Below are 17,128 nucleotides of genomic sequence, written 5' to 3'. Positions count from 1 at the left end.
CGTCCCGGGCCCAGCCCAGCCTGCCTGGTCTAGTCTCGTCGTCCCCAACCTCGAGGTCCTCCACCTCCCCCAGAACCCAGAAGCAGAAGCAGAAGCAGAAGCAGCTTTAGGGTTCCTTCCACCCATGTCGGCGCCCACCACCTCCCGCCGCGGCCCCGGCGCCGCCCGCAGCATGGACGACGACAACCTCACCTTCGAGACCTCCCCGGGGGTCGAGGTCGTCGGCGCCTTCGACCAGATGGGAATCAAGGACGACCTCCTCCGCGGCATCTACGGCTTCGGCTTCGAGAAGCCCTCCGCCATCCAGCAGCGCGCCGTCCTCCCCATCATCACCGGCCGTGACGTCATCGCGCAGGCCCAGTCCGGCACCGGAAAGACATCCATGATCTCCCTCACCGTCTGCCAGATCGTAGACACCGCCGTACGCGAGTTAATTAACCTCCTTCCTTCCTTCCTTCCTTCCTTACTCATCCATGATCCATTGTGTTGATGTATGAACGAGAGGGAGGGTGGACATGACATAACCCTAGTTTGTTTGTTTTCCTGTTATGTTCCACAGGGTGCAGGCTTTGATCCTCTCACCTACTAGGGAGCTTGCTTCACAGACGGAGAGAGTTCTGCTGGCTATTGGTGACTACCTCAACATCCAAGTGCATGCTTGCATTGGTGGAAAAAGTATCGGCGAGGATATCAGGAGGCTCGACTACGGAGTGCATGTTGTCTCAGGAACTCCAGGCAGAGTCTGTGATATGATCAAGAGAAGGACCCTGCGAACAAGAGCCATCAAGCTTCTAGTTCTGGTTGCTTCACGCTCTTGTTTTCTTGCCCAACCCCACCTTGCATCAATCATCTCCTCAAGGTATGCAAGGCTAATTCCTTCCATCATGCAGGATGAAGCTGATGAGATGTTGAGCAGAGGCTTTAAGGATCAGATTTATGATGTCTACAGATATCTCCCACCAGAACTCCAGGTTACTCTCAGACCTTATGCCCTGCTGGCAAATATGTCATCAAATCCATGGTTTATGATTATCCAATCTGCCATAATAAGTGTTTCAAATTTCCTTCCTATTAACCCCAGTCTCATGTGCCTAAAGCTTATCTTGTCTCTGTTTTCATGATTAGTGCATCCCCAGCTGTGCAAATATATACTGATTATTTGCTCGGTTCCTGTTATTTTATTACATCTTGAGCATTTGCCACATTGCTGAATGAACAAACTATGAGAAAATGAGTACCTTTTGTCAACCCTGTTTTTGATGATAAGAAATAATATAGGCTTTTACTTGAACTGATGTGGTCGTGTATTTGGTATCCGTTAACTAGGTGGTTTTGATATCTGCCACCCTTCCTCATGAGATTCTGGAGATGACTAGCAAGTTCATGACCGAACCAGTTAGGATCCTTGTGAAGCGTGATGAGTTGACCCTGGAGGTAAATACCAATGCTAGTTTTGCTTCTATCAATTTGGTGCCCTTTTGGCAACTACATATTTTTATGTTATGTTTTTAGGGCATCAAACAATTCTTTGTTGCTGTTGAGAAAGAGGAATGGAAGTTTGATACTTTGTGTGATCTTTATGATACATTGACCATCACCCAAGCTGTCATTTTCTGCAATACTAAGAGAAAGGTAACTTGCGATGGGCTTAAAAAAAACTATGGTCACTTGCTATGATCGATGGTTTGGATTAAGCGAAGTTGTCTTTTGGTCCAGGTGGATTGGCTTACTGAAAGAATGCGGACCAATAACTTCACGGTATCAGCTATGCATGGCGACATGCCCCAGCAGGAAAGGGATGCCATTATGACTGAGTTCAGGTCTGGCGCAACTCGTGTGCTAATCACTACGGATGTTTGGGCTCGAGGACTGGATGTTCAGCAGGCAAGTTTTGCGAACTTTTTTTCTTATTTAGACGTTTTGTACTGTTGTTGTGTTGCCTGATATAATGCATCCTGCTGCTATAAGTGGTCGAATTATGCATTAATGCTTGGGGGTAATAGGCTGAATTGTTTCCATTTTCAGGTTTCTCTTGTCATAAATTATGATCTCCCAAATAACCGTGAACTTTACATCCATCGCATTGGTCGTTCTGGTCGTTTTGGGCGCAAGGTAACATGAATTTGCCACCAATTTTGGCATCTTTTATATTCTGTACTAGTACCCCACCTCCTAGACCAGTGGACAACTTCATGGCAGAGTTTGGTTTCCAGGGTGCTTTTATGGCTATGTTGGTAGATTTGATGTTGTTATGATTAACCGAACCAATCCAACAAGTTAACAGCTGGTATACACGTGATTACAAATAAAATGTTTTCATATGTTTGGCATTCAGTTCAGTATATGGCAGCGCCCCCCCCCCCCCTCCCTCCTCGAGTCTTGCTTATCTGTGTGGAATACATCGCATTTTCCCCCTTCTACACTGTAGAGGAAATCGACAAGGTAGATGTCACATATCTGAATTGAGTGTTTTCTCTTTCATCTGAAATGCACATTTTGGTTTGGTTACGCGCATGACAAAGCGGAATACATAGCTGCCAGTGCATGCTGGCTATGGGAAGGTGAAATGTATCATCTAGATTTATTAATAGCAGGAGTCTGCTAGTCCTCTAATTGCAATCCTGTGGCTAATACTTGTTTGATTGCGAACTCAGTTTTAGTGCTTTTGTATGTGTATGTGTGTATAACAGTGAGTTGATTTGCAAATTGCAATGACGAGAAGCACTGTTTGTGTGGTGTTTCAGGGTGTGGCGATCAATTTCGTGCGCAAGGATGACATCCGCATACTGAGAGACATAGAACAGTATTACAGCACACAGATTGATGAGATGCCAATGAATGTTGCTGATCTTATTTGAGCAGATGACTGGGAGAGTTGTGTTGTGTTTCTTTCTCATCATGGCTTGACAGGGTTTGTTTGGCTGAGTTCCTGGATATTGGTGAAAGTTTGGTGTGGCTGTAAACTGGACGAGGGGCTTTCTAAGTGGAGTGGAGTGGAGCAGAGATTTGTTTCTGTATTGATCATGGCATGAACTGTATATATTTTAGCTTGCTCCAGCTCATGTAACTTGTTACTGCATTTGTGGTTGGGACACGAGACTTGTGTCGATCAGGTTTTGGTTTTAGTGAGGCAATTGGATTTGATGTTGGATTCGCGTTTAGTGTATCTGAATCTGATGAATTGGTGTGGTTTATTATGATGTTATTGATTTGACTGGTTGCAGCAGCTTCTCCTGTGTGTGGAAACTGGAAAGAATATCATTGTTAGGTCTGATGAAGCGTTAAAGTTTTGCTTGTGAGCATTTGGCAGGTAAAGGTAAGCATGGCAAAGTGAGGACTCTCGGTGTGGGGCCGTTTCTCGTTGAACGAGTGTTGAGAGAAAACATATCTGAATTCGTGACTTGTTGTATGTGTGCCGGAGTGGTGTATGTTTGCTTGTTGTTGGGGGATTGTGTGACTTGATTGCCTGGCAGTTTGACAAATTTGGTTGGAACCAGTAGCGACGTGCTGCCCAGTTCGCTTGTGCTGGCATGGCCTGGCTGGTCGGTGAGGAGATCGAGGAGACCAGGCAGCAGGTTCGTTCAGTGGCTGATTTTTTTTTTGTTTGTTGGAAAAAGAATATTAATTGAATTTGGTGATGCGAAACTGTCTTCCCCACCACACTAATCGCTCGTTCGCTCTCTCTTTTATTTTGTCATCAGGAACAAGAAAGGCAGACAGGCAGGCAAGCAACTCCAAGATGGATCGATCATCGATGGGTAGTGATGTTGGGACGCCGAGGGGGGGCCTGGCTCGATCCTCGTCGGGCGTCTGGTGGAATCTGGGCGACGGCCATGCGTCGGAGGTGGAGCGGCGGCTGCGCGGCATCGCCGAGGAGGAGGCCGCCGTCAGGGCCCGCATGGAGAGGCGCCACACCGTGCGCCGCAGGATCGCCGTCACCTCCATGAACCTCGAGGTGGTGGCGGTGGTGTACGGCCTGTGGAAGGCCACAAGGCGTGGCTTCAGCTGCTGCAAGCTCAAGCTGCTGCTGCCTGCCGTCGCCATACCCGCCATGGCCACCCTGGTGCTCGCAGCCTTGGCCAGATTCCGGAGAAGCTGTAAGCTGCTGCTCGATCGCTCATCCAATTCGATCTTCATTGTTTGTTTCCATTTCCATTATTATGTCGTTCGTTGGTAGTACGTAATATAAGGTGCGGTGATGGATATATGGATCATGGTCATGGATTGGTTATTGATGATTTCTCTTGCTTGTTCATTCATCATATATATAAAATATACTCGTGCAGTGGATGCGCGGGACCAGCAGCATCTGGATCGCCTCCGAACCGAACGCAAGGCAAAGATTGGCAGCTTCAGGGGAAGCCACCACAACTTGCAGAAGCTCATCGAGGTATAGCTGCCTAGTATGCATCAGACAGACAGTATTTGCTTGCTTGATTATATTCAAATGAAAATATATAGCATGTTCTACGTATATAATAACTAGTATTTATTTTGTTCTTGTGCTGCACCTAAGCAGAAGTATGATCCCGATAGTGGTGACGGCGGCAGCGGCGGCGGCAGCAGCAACAACAATGATGCGGCTACCACTACCAGGAAGCAGCAGCAGCAGCTGCTCAAGAGGACGCACTCGCGGTTGAGCTTCCATGTGGGAGAGGGAGACGAATGAACGAGTCCAACCAATGCAGTTCCTTTCATCTCTTGTACCAACGCATGTCATGCGTGCATCTCTCGCTATGATGGATGGATATGTAAACATGATTATTGTTACCACTCGCCATTCGGGCTAATGAATGAATGAACGAACGATTAAGACCTGAGATAATAGGTACTTTGGACAGGGCTAGCTACATGGAATGAATGAACGGAAGAGCGAATGTTGCCGCAAGCTAGCATCAGTTGAAGCAACCGAAACGATACATGGATCCAACCAATGGATGATATGATAAAATAATAGTAATAAAAAAGAAACTCTGCTTACATAGATTGCAAGTGGGTGGGTTGGCACTAAGTACCGAATTACTAGCTGTCTGCTTAATAATTATTAGGGTCTGTTTGAATCGACTAGATAGGAGGGCTCAAGTTTAGGCCGACGTTTACTAGTAGGCTAATTCTAAACTAATCATGGCTAATGGATTCCAACTACTAATTAGCCATTATCGATGCAAATAGATTAACAATTAAAAGAACATATATAGTGCAAATCACAACTTCATGAAAATCCGTGCAAACCACAACAAAAAAATCATCTAAGTTCACCAAAAAATCACACATATAGATGATAAGATGATACACAACTTTTTAAAATATTTTGTCTAAAGGTTGTGTATCATTATATCATCTAGATGTGTGATTTTTTTTATGAATTTAGATGACTTTTTTTACCATGGTTTGCACGAGTTTTCACGAAGTCGTGGTTTGCCTAATTAGTACATATTTAGTCCTAATTAGTAGTATATAGAATAGAAAAGCAAGGAAAAATCAAGTGAAAAGAGACACACGGGATGCTTTGCTTTGTTTTTTTTTTGATATAAACGGGGATTCGCAGTCAGAAATTCGGTGGAAAGCCGACGGGACGGCCGCCGCCCCGCCGCCGGAGGAGAGCGCGCGCATGGCCGCCACCCCCGATCGCTCCATCGGCTTCTTCTCCGCCGTCTACTCCCGCCTCCGCGCCTCCGCTTGCCGCCGCCTCCACCAGGGTCAGGAGGCAGCCACCGCCCGCCGATCGGGGGCGCCGCTGCCCCGCCGCTTCGGTCGGAACCTCGCCTTCGTCTCCTTCAACCTCGAGGTCTCTATCTCTCAACTGCGCTGCTCGCGTATTCCGTCCAATTCCCCCTCACAACTTTATTTATGCTCACACGTAACGTACTAATCATGGGGAGGCGATCCGTGATCCGGTTCAATTGGCTGCCATTCATTCATCACTTCACCTACCTATACTACTAATGCCTGCCTTCTCTCCAATCTTGATTGCCCAGCTGCTGCTCTTTGTTTATGCATTCTGGAGGGCGAGAAGACGGAATTTCAACTGGAGGCAACCTCTTCAGCTGCTGCCCATGCTTGTAATCCCTGCTCTAGCTACGCTCATTTACGCTGCCTTTGTACGCTTCACCAGAACGCGTGCGTAATCTCCATCAAACTCTCATTTCTTGCTTCCCTAGACCAATTAAACTCCTGCCATCTAACCAAACAAACTCATCTTGCTTTGCAGTTGATCCCAAGGACAAGAAAACGCTCCAGCACCAACATGACTCTCTACAAAAGGGGGTCCCTGTCTCACCCCAACCGCCATAACAGTGCCAAAGTCCGTCTTCTTCCTTCTTTACAATTCTCTGTTATGGGTGGCTAACTTTTGATATTGTCTGCTTGCTACTGTCACTCTCTCTTTTTTAGAAAAAAAACCGCCTCAGTGTACAAGTGTTACTTTACGTATCTGTGATTTGCATCCTCTCGACAATTTTCTCTTGACATGCGTACATGACAATTCTCTTCCATTCTTTGTAATTAAGTAGTTGTTTGTTTGATGCAGAAATGTGATCCAATGGATGACGCTACCAATTTTTCATCTGATACTGATCCTGCAGAAACTTCTGAACTTGGAAAACACCATAGTTCGAGTGTTAACTTAAGAGATGATGGTGGAGGGGATGTATCTTGGGGCCATAGCAAGGATGTCAAGGAAATGTGTTCTGATAAAACACATATAACCAACAGCAGCACAGTTGGTCATCCGAGCATTTATCTGATGACCCAGAGGACCCAAATCATCTGGAAGGGACCACTGCGGAACACCATAGCAACTCAGGAGCTGATGGTGAGGCTTGCTCTACTTCGCAGAGAAGCTCATTATTACCTGGTTGCAGTATTGTTCACGTAGTTTCAAATGCTACGGTTCATGCTGACTTTAGTTCATCAACGATTTGCCCAAAATCAAATGGATATCCGCCTGAAGAAGATGCTGTGCAAACAGCACAGACTTCGCCCAAATCAGACCTAGAGTTGCGTCATGGGGGACTTGAGAATGAATCTTCCAAGTTCAATGTAGCAGAGGACAACTGGATGCCTTTCATTTCGGAGAAGGAGCTTTTAGTTAGTTCGTATGCAGAAAAAAATATTGAGCCTCATTCAGGTACTTCAGGATTCACCATATGCAGTGAAGAGACTGAGAAAGAGGACGTTACTGGAGGTTTCTGCTTTGTTAAGATCAGTCCTGAGTTGAGCTTCTTATCCCCTTCAGAGTTAGTTGTGGAGGGAGGCAAGGATACCAGCGAGCAAAAATTACTTGAGCTAGACAAAAAGGATGGGAACAATGTAGCTGTCAATTCAGAGGAGGTTTTGTTGAGTATGTCTCTAGACAATACTGCTGAACCAGACTATGGAACTGAAGGTTTCTCTTTGCACCCTCAAGATTCCAATATGATGGAGGTTCCTGCAGTTACCAATATTTTTTCTGCTACTCCTGAATCAAACCACCCAGCATCTCTGGACTCCAATGATGCTCAAACATGTGATGCACACTTACCGGAGCAGGAAGGCCAGGAAGATTTTCTGGATCCACTTGTGGTTGATTCTTTTGAGGACTCATTTGCTACATCGGAATTTTTGTCGCGCAGTGCAGGTGCTGAGATGACCGAAGTTCTGGGTGGTGTCAAGGAAGGTTTGTCTGAGGGGGCATCTAACCATCAAAATGATGTTGTCTCTCCTTCAGCAGATGGCGGTGATGCTGAGAATGCATTGAGCTATTCAGTGTCTGTCGAACTCATCCCAGAACCCAACATAATGGAAGCTCTTCAAAATGGTCAGGAAACATCATCCGATGCAATACACCACAGCAGTTTTCGTTCAGGGATTTTCTTAGCTTCAAATGAGATTAGTAGTGATGAAGCTTATTCAAGTAACTCAAATTCTTACACTTTATATGCCAACTCAATGGAAAATGAAGAACTTCTTGCTAGTAAAGGAGGAGGTTCTGTTTCTAAAGATGAAATGGACTTTGCTTTTCTGGACACTTCCATCTTGCTAGATGAGGTTAAAAGTGGAGAAAGTTGGACAGATAGCGCTGAATGTTCTCGATGTATTTGTTAGCGTGATAGATTGGGCCGCCCTGTTGGGCTGTGGGGCGCCGGCCTATTGGCCTGGCTGCCGTGGGCTTTGTGATAGATTGATTTGTATTAGGCAAGGATCATGATTGATTGGGTGTGTTCTATAAACCCTAACCCTAGACGATCCTTGCCTATATATTGTACCCTCTACCCTCATTAATCAATCATCCAATTCCCGAGCCTTTCCTCGCTTTCATGGTATCAAGAGTCTGGATTCTCTCCCGGATCCACCTTCCGCTGCCCTAGCACGCCGGCGCCCTGCCGTGCAGTGCTTGCTCGCCGGCCTTCCGCCGTGTCGCGCCCACCCTTCCCCTGCGCCGCCTCCCAATCCCGCGCCATGACAGGCTCTGCTCCGCAGTCCCCATCCGCCGCCTCCAAGGCCGCCCAGGATGACGAGCTCGCCCGCCGCCAGGCGCAGGAGGCCGCCAGCGCCGCCGCTCTGGAGGCGCAGCGCCTTGCCAAGGCGCGGCAGGACGAGTACGACGCCGCCATGGCACGCGCCGTGCAGGCCGAGGAGGCCGCGACCGCTGCTGCCGCCCGCGATGCCGCCTTGGCGCGCACGGCCCGCGAGCGCGCCGCCGCCGAAGACGCCCTCGGCCCTCCGAAGCCCCCTCACCGCGACAGTGACGGCGTCCCCACCGATCTCCACGCGGCCCTGCTCCTTCACGAGGCTGCTGCCCCTCTTGAATCTGCATGCACAGGCGGTCGCCGTCACCAACATCCGCAGCCTCGTCCCGATCGTCCTCGACGTCGACTCCGGTAACTTCAACCGCTGGCGTGATCAGTTTCTGCTCACCCTCGGCAAGTTCTCCCTCCAGGATCACGTCCACCTCGACGCCCCTGCTGTTGCATCCCCGGACTGGACACGCATGGACTGCGTTGTCAAGTCCTGGATCCTCGGGACCCTCACCGACGACCTCGCCGAGATCATCTCCTCCCAAGGCGCCTCTGCCAAGGACGCCTGGCTCGCCGTCGAGTCCCTCTTCCTCGGCAACCGGGAGACGCGCTCCATCCAGCTGGAGACGAAGTTCCGTAACTTCGTCCAAGGCGACCTCTCCGTCACCGACTACTGTCGCCGCATGAAGAAGATGGCCGACGACCTCGGCTCCCTCGGTGAGATCATCACCGATCGGACACTTGTCCTCAACATCATCCGAGGCCTCAACGAGCGCTTCGCCCACGTTGGGACACTTCTCCGACGCGCCCACCCCTTCCCCAGCTTCCTGGAGGCCCGTGATGACCTCGTCCTTGAGGAAATCACTCTGGAGAATCGGCAGACCCCTGCCGCCGCCCTCACCGCCTCCACCAAGGCTGCGGCTCCTGCCCCTCAGCAGCAGCAGGCTGCCTCCGGCTCGGGGGGGGGGGCAACTCGTCCAGCGCCAAGTCTTCGAACCGTCGCAGCAGACGCGGCGGCAACAGCAACAGCACGGGCGGCTCCAGCCAGCGCGCCCAGGGGACGCAGCCACAGCAGGCTGCCGGCACCCCTGGGGCCAAGGGCGCTCCATCCAGTGCCCCCTGGTCCACCTTCTACAACCCCTGGACGGGGACCATCCAGATGTGGCCTGGTCCCCGCCCCCCTCTGGCGCCCATACCGCGACCTCCTCAGCAGCAGGCCCTCTTCGCCCAGCAGCAGCTGCCCTACGTCGCCCCGCAGCAGCAGCAGGCTGCTGCCCCCTCTTCGGCCACTGATGGCACCGGCCAGTGGACTGCCCCAGGGCTCTACCACCCCATGGCCGGCCTCCCTTCCTGGGATCAGCAGTCACTGGCCTCCGCGTTCAGCACGGCGTCGCTGAACCAGCCCCTCTCCAACGAGTGGTACTTCGACTCAGGTGCTACCTCTCACATGACTTCTCTACCACATATACTTTCGCATGCCTGCTCCCCGCGGTATCATACTCCTTCATCCATTGTTGTCGGTAATGGCTCCGTCATTCCTGTCACAGCCACTGGGTCCACAGAGTTATCTCCTTTTTTACGTCTTAATAATGTTCTTGTGTCACCACAAATTATTAAGAATCTTATCTCTGTTCGCCAGTTTACTACCGATAATATTTGCTATGTTGAATTTGACCCCGCTGGTTGCTCTGTGAAGGCCCTTCCGTCACGGACAAAGATCGTCGGGTGCAATAGCTCCGGCCCGCTGTACCCTCTTCGTCTACCGCCAGCTTCTTCCTTCATCGCCAAAGCTACCTCTCCACTGTGGCATAGGCGTCTCGGGCACCCCGGTCATGAAGCTTTGTCAAAGCTTGCTGCTAGTGTTTCCTTTCAGTTAGAGGATTGTTCACAGTTGTGTCATGCATGTCAGTTGGGGCGACATACTCGTCTGCCTTTTCATGCATCTTCGTCTCGTGCTACTCATCAGTTTGATCTTATTCATTGTCATCTTTGGACGTCTCCTGTTGCTAGCATTTCAGGATTTAAATATTATTTGGTCATACTTGATGATTGCACTCATTATCTGTGGACTTTTCCCCTACGCTTTAAGTCTGACACTTTCAGCGCGCTGTCTAACTTCATCTCCTACGCCACTACCCAGTTTGGCGCCTCCGTCAAAGAAGTTCAGTGCGACAATGGCAAGGAGTTCGACAACTCCAGTACCCGCACGTTCTTCCTCACTAGAGGCATTCATCTTCGCATGTCTTGCCCCTACACCTCGCCTCAGAACGGTAAAGCTGAACGTATTATTCGCTCCATAAATAATGTCGCTCGCTCCCTGCTGTTTCAGGCATCCATGCCACCCACCTACTGGGTTGAGGCTCTCTCTACGGCGAATTCTCTGGTTAACATCTTGCCAACCAAGACCCTCGACTTCTCCACGCCACACCTCGCCCTTCTGGGCAAACCCCCGGCGTATGATCACCTTCGGGTTTTCGGTTGCAAGTGTTATCCAAACCTCTCCGCCACAACTCCACATAAACTCGCCCCGCGCTCCACCCCCGGCGTATGATCACCTTCGGGTTTTCGGTTGCAAGTGTTATCCAAACCTCTCCGCCACAACTCCACATAAACTCGCCCCGCGCTCCACCCTGTGCGTCTTCCTTGGCTATTCCGCTCATCACAAAGGATACTGCTGCCTTGATCTCTCCTCCAACCGAGTCTTCATCTCGCGGCATGTCATCTTTGATGAAACTGCCTTTCCCTTTGCTGAGCGCAATGGCCCTCGCCAGGCTGAGGACTTCGAGTTTTTAGATGCTACTGATGTTGTGCCCGTTCCTATTGGTTCGATGCACAAAGTTTTTCCTGCAGGACTTCCCACTGTCGCCTCCTCCAGCGCGGCGCTGGCCTCAGCTCCGTGGCTCCCGCGCCCGCGGAGCCCCAGGCGTCCTCCTCCGGGTCCCCGGTGCGCGCGCTCTACATCCCGCCTGCGCGGCGCGCGCCGGGTACCCCGACCACCGCGCCACTCGCGGCCCCCCTGGAGACCAGGACTGCCTCCCCTGCGCCACGCGCGGCCTCGCTGGAGTCCACTCCGGACTCGCTAGTGCCACGCGCGGCGTCGCCCACAGGGTCTCCGGTGCACGCGCTCTACGCCCCGCCCGCGCGGCGCATACGGGGTACCCCTCCTTCCGCGCCACGCGCGGCCACGTCCGACGCTCCTCCCGCGCCATGTGCGGCCACGTCCGACGCGCCTCCGCCGGTCTTCATCCCGCCCCCACTGCGTGAGATCACCAAGGTCTACTCACACCTCCCGCCGGCTCCTGCTCCTGTGCTCGACGGCCCGCCCCCTTTGCCCAAGGGCGCTGAGGCCATTCCTCCAGTGCGCAATGAGCATGGCATGTCGACACGGGCAAAGACTGGGTATCGGATGCCACCTCGCCCGATTCTCCACGCCGCCGCCCTGTCTCCCGTCCCGAAGACCTACCGTAGTGCTCTAGCTGATCCTCATTGGCGAGCTGCTATGGTAGAGGAACATGATGCTCTTCTACAGAATCACACCTGGGATCTTGTGCCTCGTCCTGCTGGGGCAACATTGTCACCGGGAAGTGGATCTTCAAGCACAAATTCCGGGCGGACGGGTCTCTCGAACGGTATAAGGCGCGCTGGGTTCTTCGTGGTTTTTCCCAGCGGTCTGGTGTGGATTTCTCGGAGACTTTCAGTCCTGTGGTGAAGCCAGCCACTGTTCGCATAGTGCTCTCTCTGGCTCTCTCTCGGCGCTGGCCTGTTCATCAGCTCGACGTCAAGAATGCTTTTCTGCATGGTACCCTGACTGAGACAGTTTACTGCATACAACTATCTGGTTTTGAGGATCCCACCCATCCGGATTTTGTTTGTCGTCTGAACAAGTCCTTGTATGGGTTGAAGCAGGCTCCTCGGGCTCGGGCTTGGTACAGTCGGTTTGCTACGCATCTGCTCTCTCTCGGGTTTGTGGAAGCCAAGTCAGACACCTCCCTCTTTGTCTACCGGCGCGGATCAGATACAACATATCTACTACTTTATGTTGATGACATCGTCCTCACTGCCTCGTCCTCAGAGTTTCTTCGGCGGATTATTTCAGCTCTTCAGCAGGAGTTCTCTATGAAGGATCTCGGCGAACTGCATCACTTTCTTGGTATGCATGTTCAGCGATGTGGTGATGGTCTTCTTCTTTCTCAGAGACAGTATATGCTTGAGATCCTTGATCGTGCTGGGATGGCAGAGTGCAAGCCATGCTCTACGCCCGTCGACACCAATCCCAAAGTCGTCGCGGCTGATGGTGCTCCTGTTTCAGATCCTACGGATTTCAGGAGTCTTGTTGGTGCTCTACAGTACTTGACGTTCACACGGCCTGATATTGCCTACGCTGTGCACCAAGTCTGTCTTCACATGCATGACCCCAGAGAGCCCCACCTTGCGGCTCTCAAACGGATCCTCCGTTATGTTCGAGGCACTCTTCACCTTGGCCTTCTGCTGCGACCGTCTTCTTCAGCTGATCTTCAGGTCTACACTGATGCTGACTGGGCAGGATGTCCCGATACGCGCAAGTCCACCTCGGGCTATGCTGTGTTTCTTGGGGACAACCTGATCTCCTAGTCCTCGAAGCGTCAGACCACCGTCTCCAGATCCAGTGCTGAAGCCGAGTACCGCGCCGTGGCTAATGGTGTTGCTGAGGCCACATGGCTGCGCCAGCTCCTTCAGGAGCTTCACGCCCCTCTCCGTCGTGCCACACTGGTGTACTGTGACAACATCAGTGCAGTATACATATCCTCCAACCCAGTCCAGCACCAGCGTACCAAGCATATTGAGATTGATCTTCACTTCGTTCGCGAGCGGGTGGCCATCGGTGATCTGAGAGTTCTGCATGTCCCGACTTCTTCCTAGTATGCAGACATCTTCACCAAGGGTCTTCCATCTTCGGTGTTCACTGAGTTTAGATCCAGTCTGAACATGCAAAGTGGCTGACGATCAGACTGCGGGGGGGGGGGGGGGGGGGGGGGGGTGTTAGCGTGATAGATTGGGCCGCCCTGTTGGGCTGTGGGGCGCCGGCCTATTGGCCTGGCTGCTGTGGGCTTTGTGATAGATTGATTTGTATTAGGCAAGGATCATGGTTGATTGGGTGTGTTCTATAAACCCTAGCCCTAGACGATCCTTGCCTATATATTGTACCCTCTACCCTCATTAATCAATCATCCAATTCCCGAGCCTTTCCTCGCTTTCAGTATTCCAGAAAGCAATAGAACCCAGTCTCTTCATGATGACAAACAAGCTTTACCTATGACATCTGAGAGAGCTAATTTTGGTCTTGAGGAAAGTCTCATATCTCTAGACCAGGAAATAAATCTGGAAATATTTTCGCTTTATTCCAGATCATCTTCATGTGTTTCAGAGGTAAATATGACCGAAATTCTCAGGGGTGGCACATTTCCTGCACAAGAAAATCATAATGATTTCAGCTTTGATGAGAGGACCTCCATGATAATTCCCAATGTGAAGCCTGCAGAGAACTATACAGACTATGCAAGGTCTTCTGAACTTATTCCAGAAATCAACATGATAGAAACTCTTAACATCGGCAAGGAAGCAACTGCTCCTTTAGAACATGAAGTTTCTTCAAATTATGACATTAGTTTGAAAGCTCCTGATGTAGGCAATGGCGTCGAAAAATTTGACAACTGGTCATTTGGTCCAGTAGTTGATGCATCTGAAAGCTTGCAAGCTGCTCAGGGGTTCTCTAATGTACAATCTGAAAATGATTTTGCATTTGGTTTTCAAGGACCTGAAAGAGCAATTGTTTCCATCTCCCAATATGAGGTTGATAGTTTAGAAAAAAATGGCTCAGATTCTATATGTGCTGATGAAGCAACCATGAATGGTGATATACAAGGTATCAGTAAATCACCATCTCAGTCACAAGTTGAACTCCCTGGGGCCTATGTTACTACAGACAAGGTCAATCATCCAGAGCACTCGAGATCCTCCTCATCTGTTCTTGATGACAATTTGATAGAACTTGCAGCAGGTAAAGAAAGATCTTTTGATCCTAAAGATGAAAATCCATCTAATTTTCAGGAGACATCACCATATGAAAGTCTTTCAAACAATCTGATGTGTGCTTCTGCTTCACATACCAGCAAGAAGGATTCTGTAACATTTTCTGTGAAAGGATTTCCTGATCCTTCACTGGAAGACGTTAATAGTTTTGATAAGATTTCTGGTGATGAACAGGTCAATAAGTCACCAAAGGAAAATGCCCTCGGTTGTGAGCATATAGTCAGAACTCAAGCTGAGGTTAACTCTATTGAAAGTCAGGGTTTCACTGAAACTTCAAATTGTAATTGCACTCAAGCTTCTGAAAGCGTCAATGAAGGGTTTTTCGAGCAAGAACATCAAGGACCAGAATTGGTGCTTAGTCAGGTGGGGATGACCTTCTTCATGGATGAGGGCGAGGAAACTGAGAAGTGTCTTGGTAGTTCCAGCACTGCTTGTGCTTTGGAGACTCTCCAAGTACTGCCTGTAAGTGCTAGAAGTGAAGAAGGTACACCTTGGAATGAACTTACTGCTATTCAATGTCCTGGTTTGTTTGGATGCACAAATTTTGCATTCCAAACTTTTTCTAAGATGAGGAAAACAAAATATAAGAAGAAAAAAAAGGTATCGGAGAAACGATAATGCTAGTGAAAATTGCAAATTAAAATGGGGGCAGTTTGACATTCCTTTTTCAATAATAATAACTATATGCAGAGGCCGGGGGATGTGCTTCCATTATCTAAAATATTATCAGACACTATAGTTACTCATCAAAAAGAAAAAAATGTGACAGTATAATTATACTGCTTGACTTCATTGGAGAGAGAATATTAATTGACACCTCCTGTTCTTCAGGTTTCCTTGAGGCAAGTAAAGTGCGTGAGTTGTGTTGCACAGATAATAAGGAACCAAAAGACACTAAAGTTAATGATATGGAAGAGGGCGTTCAAGACTTAGACAAGGACCATGAGGTGAGTCACACACCCTCAGATGTCGCCTTGAACCTGGTTTTACAAGATAGTTGAACTCTACTTACTGCCTTTGTATGATTGCTAGCACAGAATAGTCCCTAGGTCTTCTTCAGGCTTGAGATTGCACCTGCTCTGGCAGAAAAGCCTTTTGCAAAGCTTTATTCAAAAGATGTTCTTTGGGGAGATTTGCCGATCGGTACAATCAACGATCTTGAAGATTCACGACTAGCTTTTTCAACAGAGGAAACAGGAACCTGTTATTCACAATCACCAGTAGAGTGGGATCAAGAATGGAGCTTTTGTACAGGTGGTATGTGAATTTCCTAAGATTTTCACCTCGTGAAATGTATGCAATCACCTCTGGATTAAGTTACTTGTGTGGTTGTGCATAAATCTCAGAATTGTTGAAAAGAGAAGTCCATCCTTTGGAGTTTCTTTTTTTGGGGTGCATTTGTACATATCAGTATATTTGGGTAAATATGTTGACATCAGTAGCTCACGTGCAATATGTTAGAATGCCTCATTTCTTGAGGTGATACCAGTTTAGATGACTGCTTCTCAGGTCCAGTCTTTTGTTGTTCTTTCATATGAGTTGTACTGTCCAAGTGGTATGCATTTTGTTCTGGTGTAGAATACACTATTTTTTTGGTAATAGGTGCAAAAGAGAGAGGATCTGCTTGTGTGTTTCATGTTGGTAATGCATATATATTCCAAATAGAATCGTCCAGATTTGTCATACTTTTGTACTTTTCTATTTCTGTGCACTGAAATAATTGATAACGCTTTCTTGTGGTGGGTCAATTATTGAGATTCTTGTTATCCTATGGATTAATTATGCTCTTAAGTCTTAACCAGATGTGTGCAAGGACACAAACTTTCGTTTTTTATTCTAATATGTTTGGTACTGATACAGAACTATAGCTCACTTCAATTTAATCATGCATTGTGCTTTCCTTGTATCAGAACCTCTTTTCGCATAACAATCATTTCCCTTGTCATCTGCCGTACAGCAATTTGAGTATGTTTATTCATTATTTGTGCAAAGGAATAGCCTGGCAGTGTTATACATAAGGCTTGTCTGATTTCCTGCCGGGTCAATCGAGCAGCATATTTTGCATGCTGCCAGTTGTCAGCTGAACTGATGCAACCCCGCAGTCATCAGGTCGGCAGACCATGATGATGGATGCTTCAAGTCCATAGTAACATTGTTGACATGAATAAGTTATGGATTCCAGACTTAATATCTTGCCAATTAGAAGTAGTGTGGCTGAGTCTATAGTGTCAACCTAATAAGATTTTGAGATCTGTTGACATGTCAAAGCACTAATGCTTTATTCAAACTCTTCTTTCTTGGAGCCTGAATGAGGACCCTTAGTGCTATCTGGCTGCTGAAAGATGATTCTGACTTCTGAAAGATATGTTGTGTGATACACACTATTTATTCTTAATTTTTGTTTTGATAAAAAGTCAACAGGACGAGTGAGGCCTCGGGAGTCGAAGAACCCCATTCCGCTATACTGCCAATTACGTATGTCCTTGTCCCCTCGAAACCCATATCGGTCCATTTTCTGTGGTTGTTGCTTCAGGTACTTAAAACCATACTATTTAAAATGT

General features: G+C 48.8%; 3 protein-coding genes across 8 annotated transcripts; all 3 read left to right on the top strand.

Moving 5' to 3' along the window:
• Positions 1–44: 44 nt before the first annotated feature.
• Positions 45–3,214, top strand: LOC120647081 (eukaryotic initiation factor 4A-III homolog B-like). Its single transcript, XM_039923707.1, has 8 exons — positions 45–429; positions 560–800; positions 891–971; positions 1,327–1,434; positions 1,513–1,632; positions 1,717–1,884; positions 2,026–2,112; positions 2,745–3,214. The coding sequence occupies exons 1-8, from the start codon at positions 125–127 to the stop codon at positions 2,856–2,858; spliced, it is 1,224 nt and encodes a 407-aa protein (XP_039779641.1). The 5' UTR covers positions 45–124; the 3' UTR covers positions 2,859–3,214.
• A 159-nt stretch (positions 3,215–3,373) lies between these two features.
• LOC120647089 (uncharacterized protein At2g24330-like) lies at positions 3,374–4,824 on the top strand. Of its 2 annotated transcripts, XM_039923725.1 has the most exons (4): positions 3,374–3,575; positions 3,702–4,097; positions 4,287–4,390; positions 4,520–4,824. In XM_039923725.1, exons 2-4 carry the CDS (start codon positions 3,740–3,742, stop codon positions 4,667–4,669), a joined length of 612 nt encoding a protein of 203 aa, XP_039779659.1. In that variant the 5' UTR covers positions 3,374–3,575; positions 3,702–3,739; the 3' UTR covers positions 4,670–4,824. The 2 variants fall into 2 exon arrangements, with proteins under 2 accessions (XP_039779659.1, XP_039779653.1); XM_039923719.1 differs by lacking the exon at positions 3,374–3,575 and having other exon boundaries at positions 3,626–4,097.
• A 1,709-nt stretch (positions 4,825–6,533) lies between these two features.
• On the top strand, positions 6,534–17,113 carry LOC120647016. 5 transcript variants are annotated; one of them, XR_005664661.1, is made up of 5 exons: positions 6,534–7,798; positions 13,903–15,051; positions 15,399–15,514; positions 15,600–15,824; positions 16,982–17,113. XR_005664661.1 is itself a non-coding variant. In XM_039923626.1 (4 exons), the coding sequence occupies exons 1-4, from the start codon at positions 7,060–7,062 to the stop codon at positions 15,614–15,616; spliced, it is 2,016 nt and encodes a 671-aa protein (XP_039779560.1). In that variant the 5' UTR covers positions 6,534–7,059; the 3' UTR covers positions 15,617–16,166. The 5 variants fall into 5 exon arrangements, 4 of the variants coding, with proteins under 4 accessions (XP_039779560.1, XP_039779548.1, XP_039779565.1 ...); XM_039923626.1 differs by lacking the exon at positions 16,982–17,113 and having other exon boundaries at positions 15,605–16,166; XM_039923614.1 differs by lacking the exon at positions 16,982–17,113 and having other exon boundaries at positions 15,600–16,166.
• The last annotated feature ends 15 nt before the right edge of the window (positions 17,114–17,128 follow it).

This window comes from Panicum virgatum, chromosome 1K (genome assembly GCF_016808335.1).
Source record: "Panicum virgatum strain AP13 chromosome 1K, P.virgatum_v5, whole genome shotgun sequence".
Classification (NCBI taxonomy): Eukaryota; Viridiplantae; Streptophyta; class Magnoliopsida; order Poales; family Poaceae; genus Panicum; species Panicum virgatum.
The sequence above is the reverse complement of the archived record's forward strand: the minus strand, read 5'-3'. Positions and strand labels throughout refer to the sequence as shown.

What these genes read in the sequence shown, in the direction of transcription:
- LOC120647081 (XM_039923707.1), top strand. Translation starts at nt 125, where the DNA reads ATGTCGGCGCCCACCACCTCCCGCCGCGGCCCCGGCGCCGCCCGCAGC. An exon ending in TCTGCAATACTAAGAGAAAG is followed by an intron (nt 1,633 to 1,716) that starts GTAACTTGCGAT and finishes CTTTTGGTCCAG; the next exon opens with GTGGATTGGCTTACTGAAAG. An exon ending in GAGGACTGGATGTTCAGCAG is followed by an intron (nt 1,885 to 2,025) that starts GCAAGTTTTGCG and finishes TTCCATTTTCAG; the next exon opens with GTTTCTCTTGTCATAAATTA.
- LOC120647089 (XM_039923719.1), top strand. Translation starts at nt 3,638, where the DNA reads ATGCGAAACTGTCTTCCCCACCACACTAATCGCTCGTTCGCTCTCTCT. An exon ending in GGCCAGATTCCGGAGAAGCT is followed by an intron (nt 4,098 to 4,286) that starts GTAAGCTGCTGC and finishes ATACTCGTGCAG; the next exon opens with TGGATGCGCGGGACCAGCAG. An exon ending in ACTTGCAGAAGCTCATCGAG is followed by an intron (nt 4,391 to 4,519) that starts GTATAGCTGCCT and finishes GCACCTAAGCAG; the next exon opens with AAGTATGATCCCGATAGTGG.
- LOC120647016 (XM_039923614.1), top strand. Translation starts at nt 7,060, where the DNA reads ATGCCTTTCATTTCGGAGAAGGAGCTTTTAGTTAGTTCGTATGCAGAA. An exon ending in AATGGAAGCTCTTCAAAATG is followed by an intron (nt 7,799 to 13,902) that starts GTCAGGAAACAT and finishes CATGTGTTTCAG; the next exon opens with AGGTAAATATGACCGAAATT. An exon ending in AAGTGCTAGAAGTGAAGAAG is followed by an intron (nt 15,052 to 15,398) that starts GTACACCTTGGA and finishes CCTGTTCTTCAG; the next exon opens with GTTTCCTTGAGGCAAGTAAA.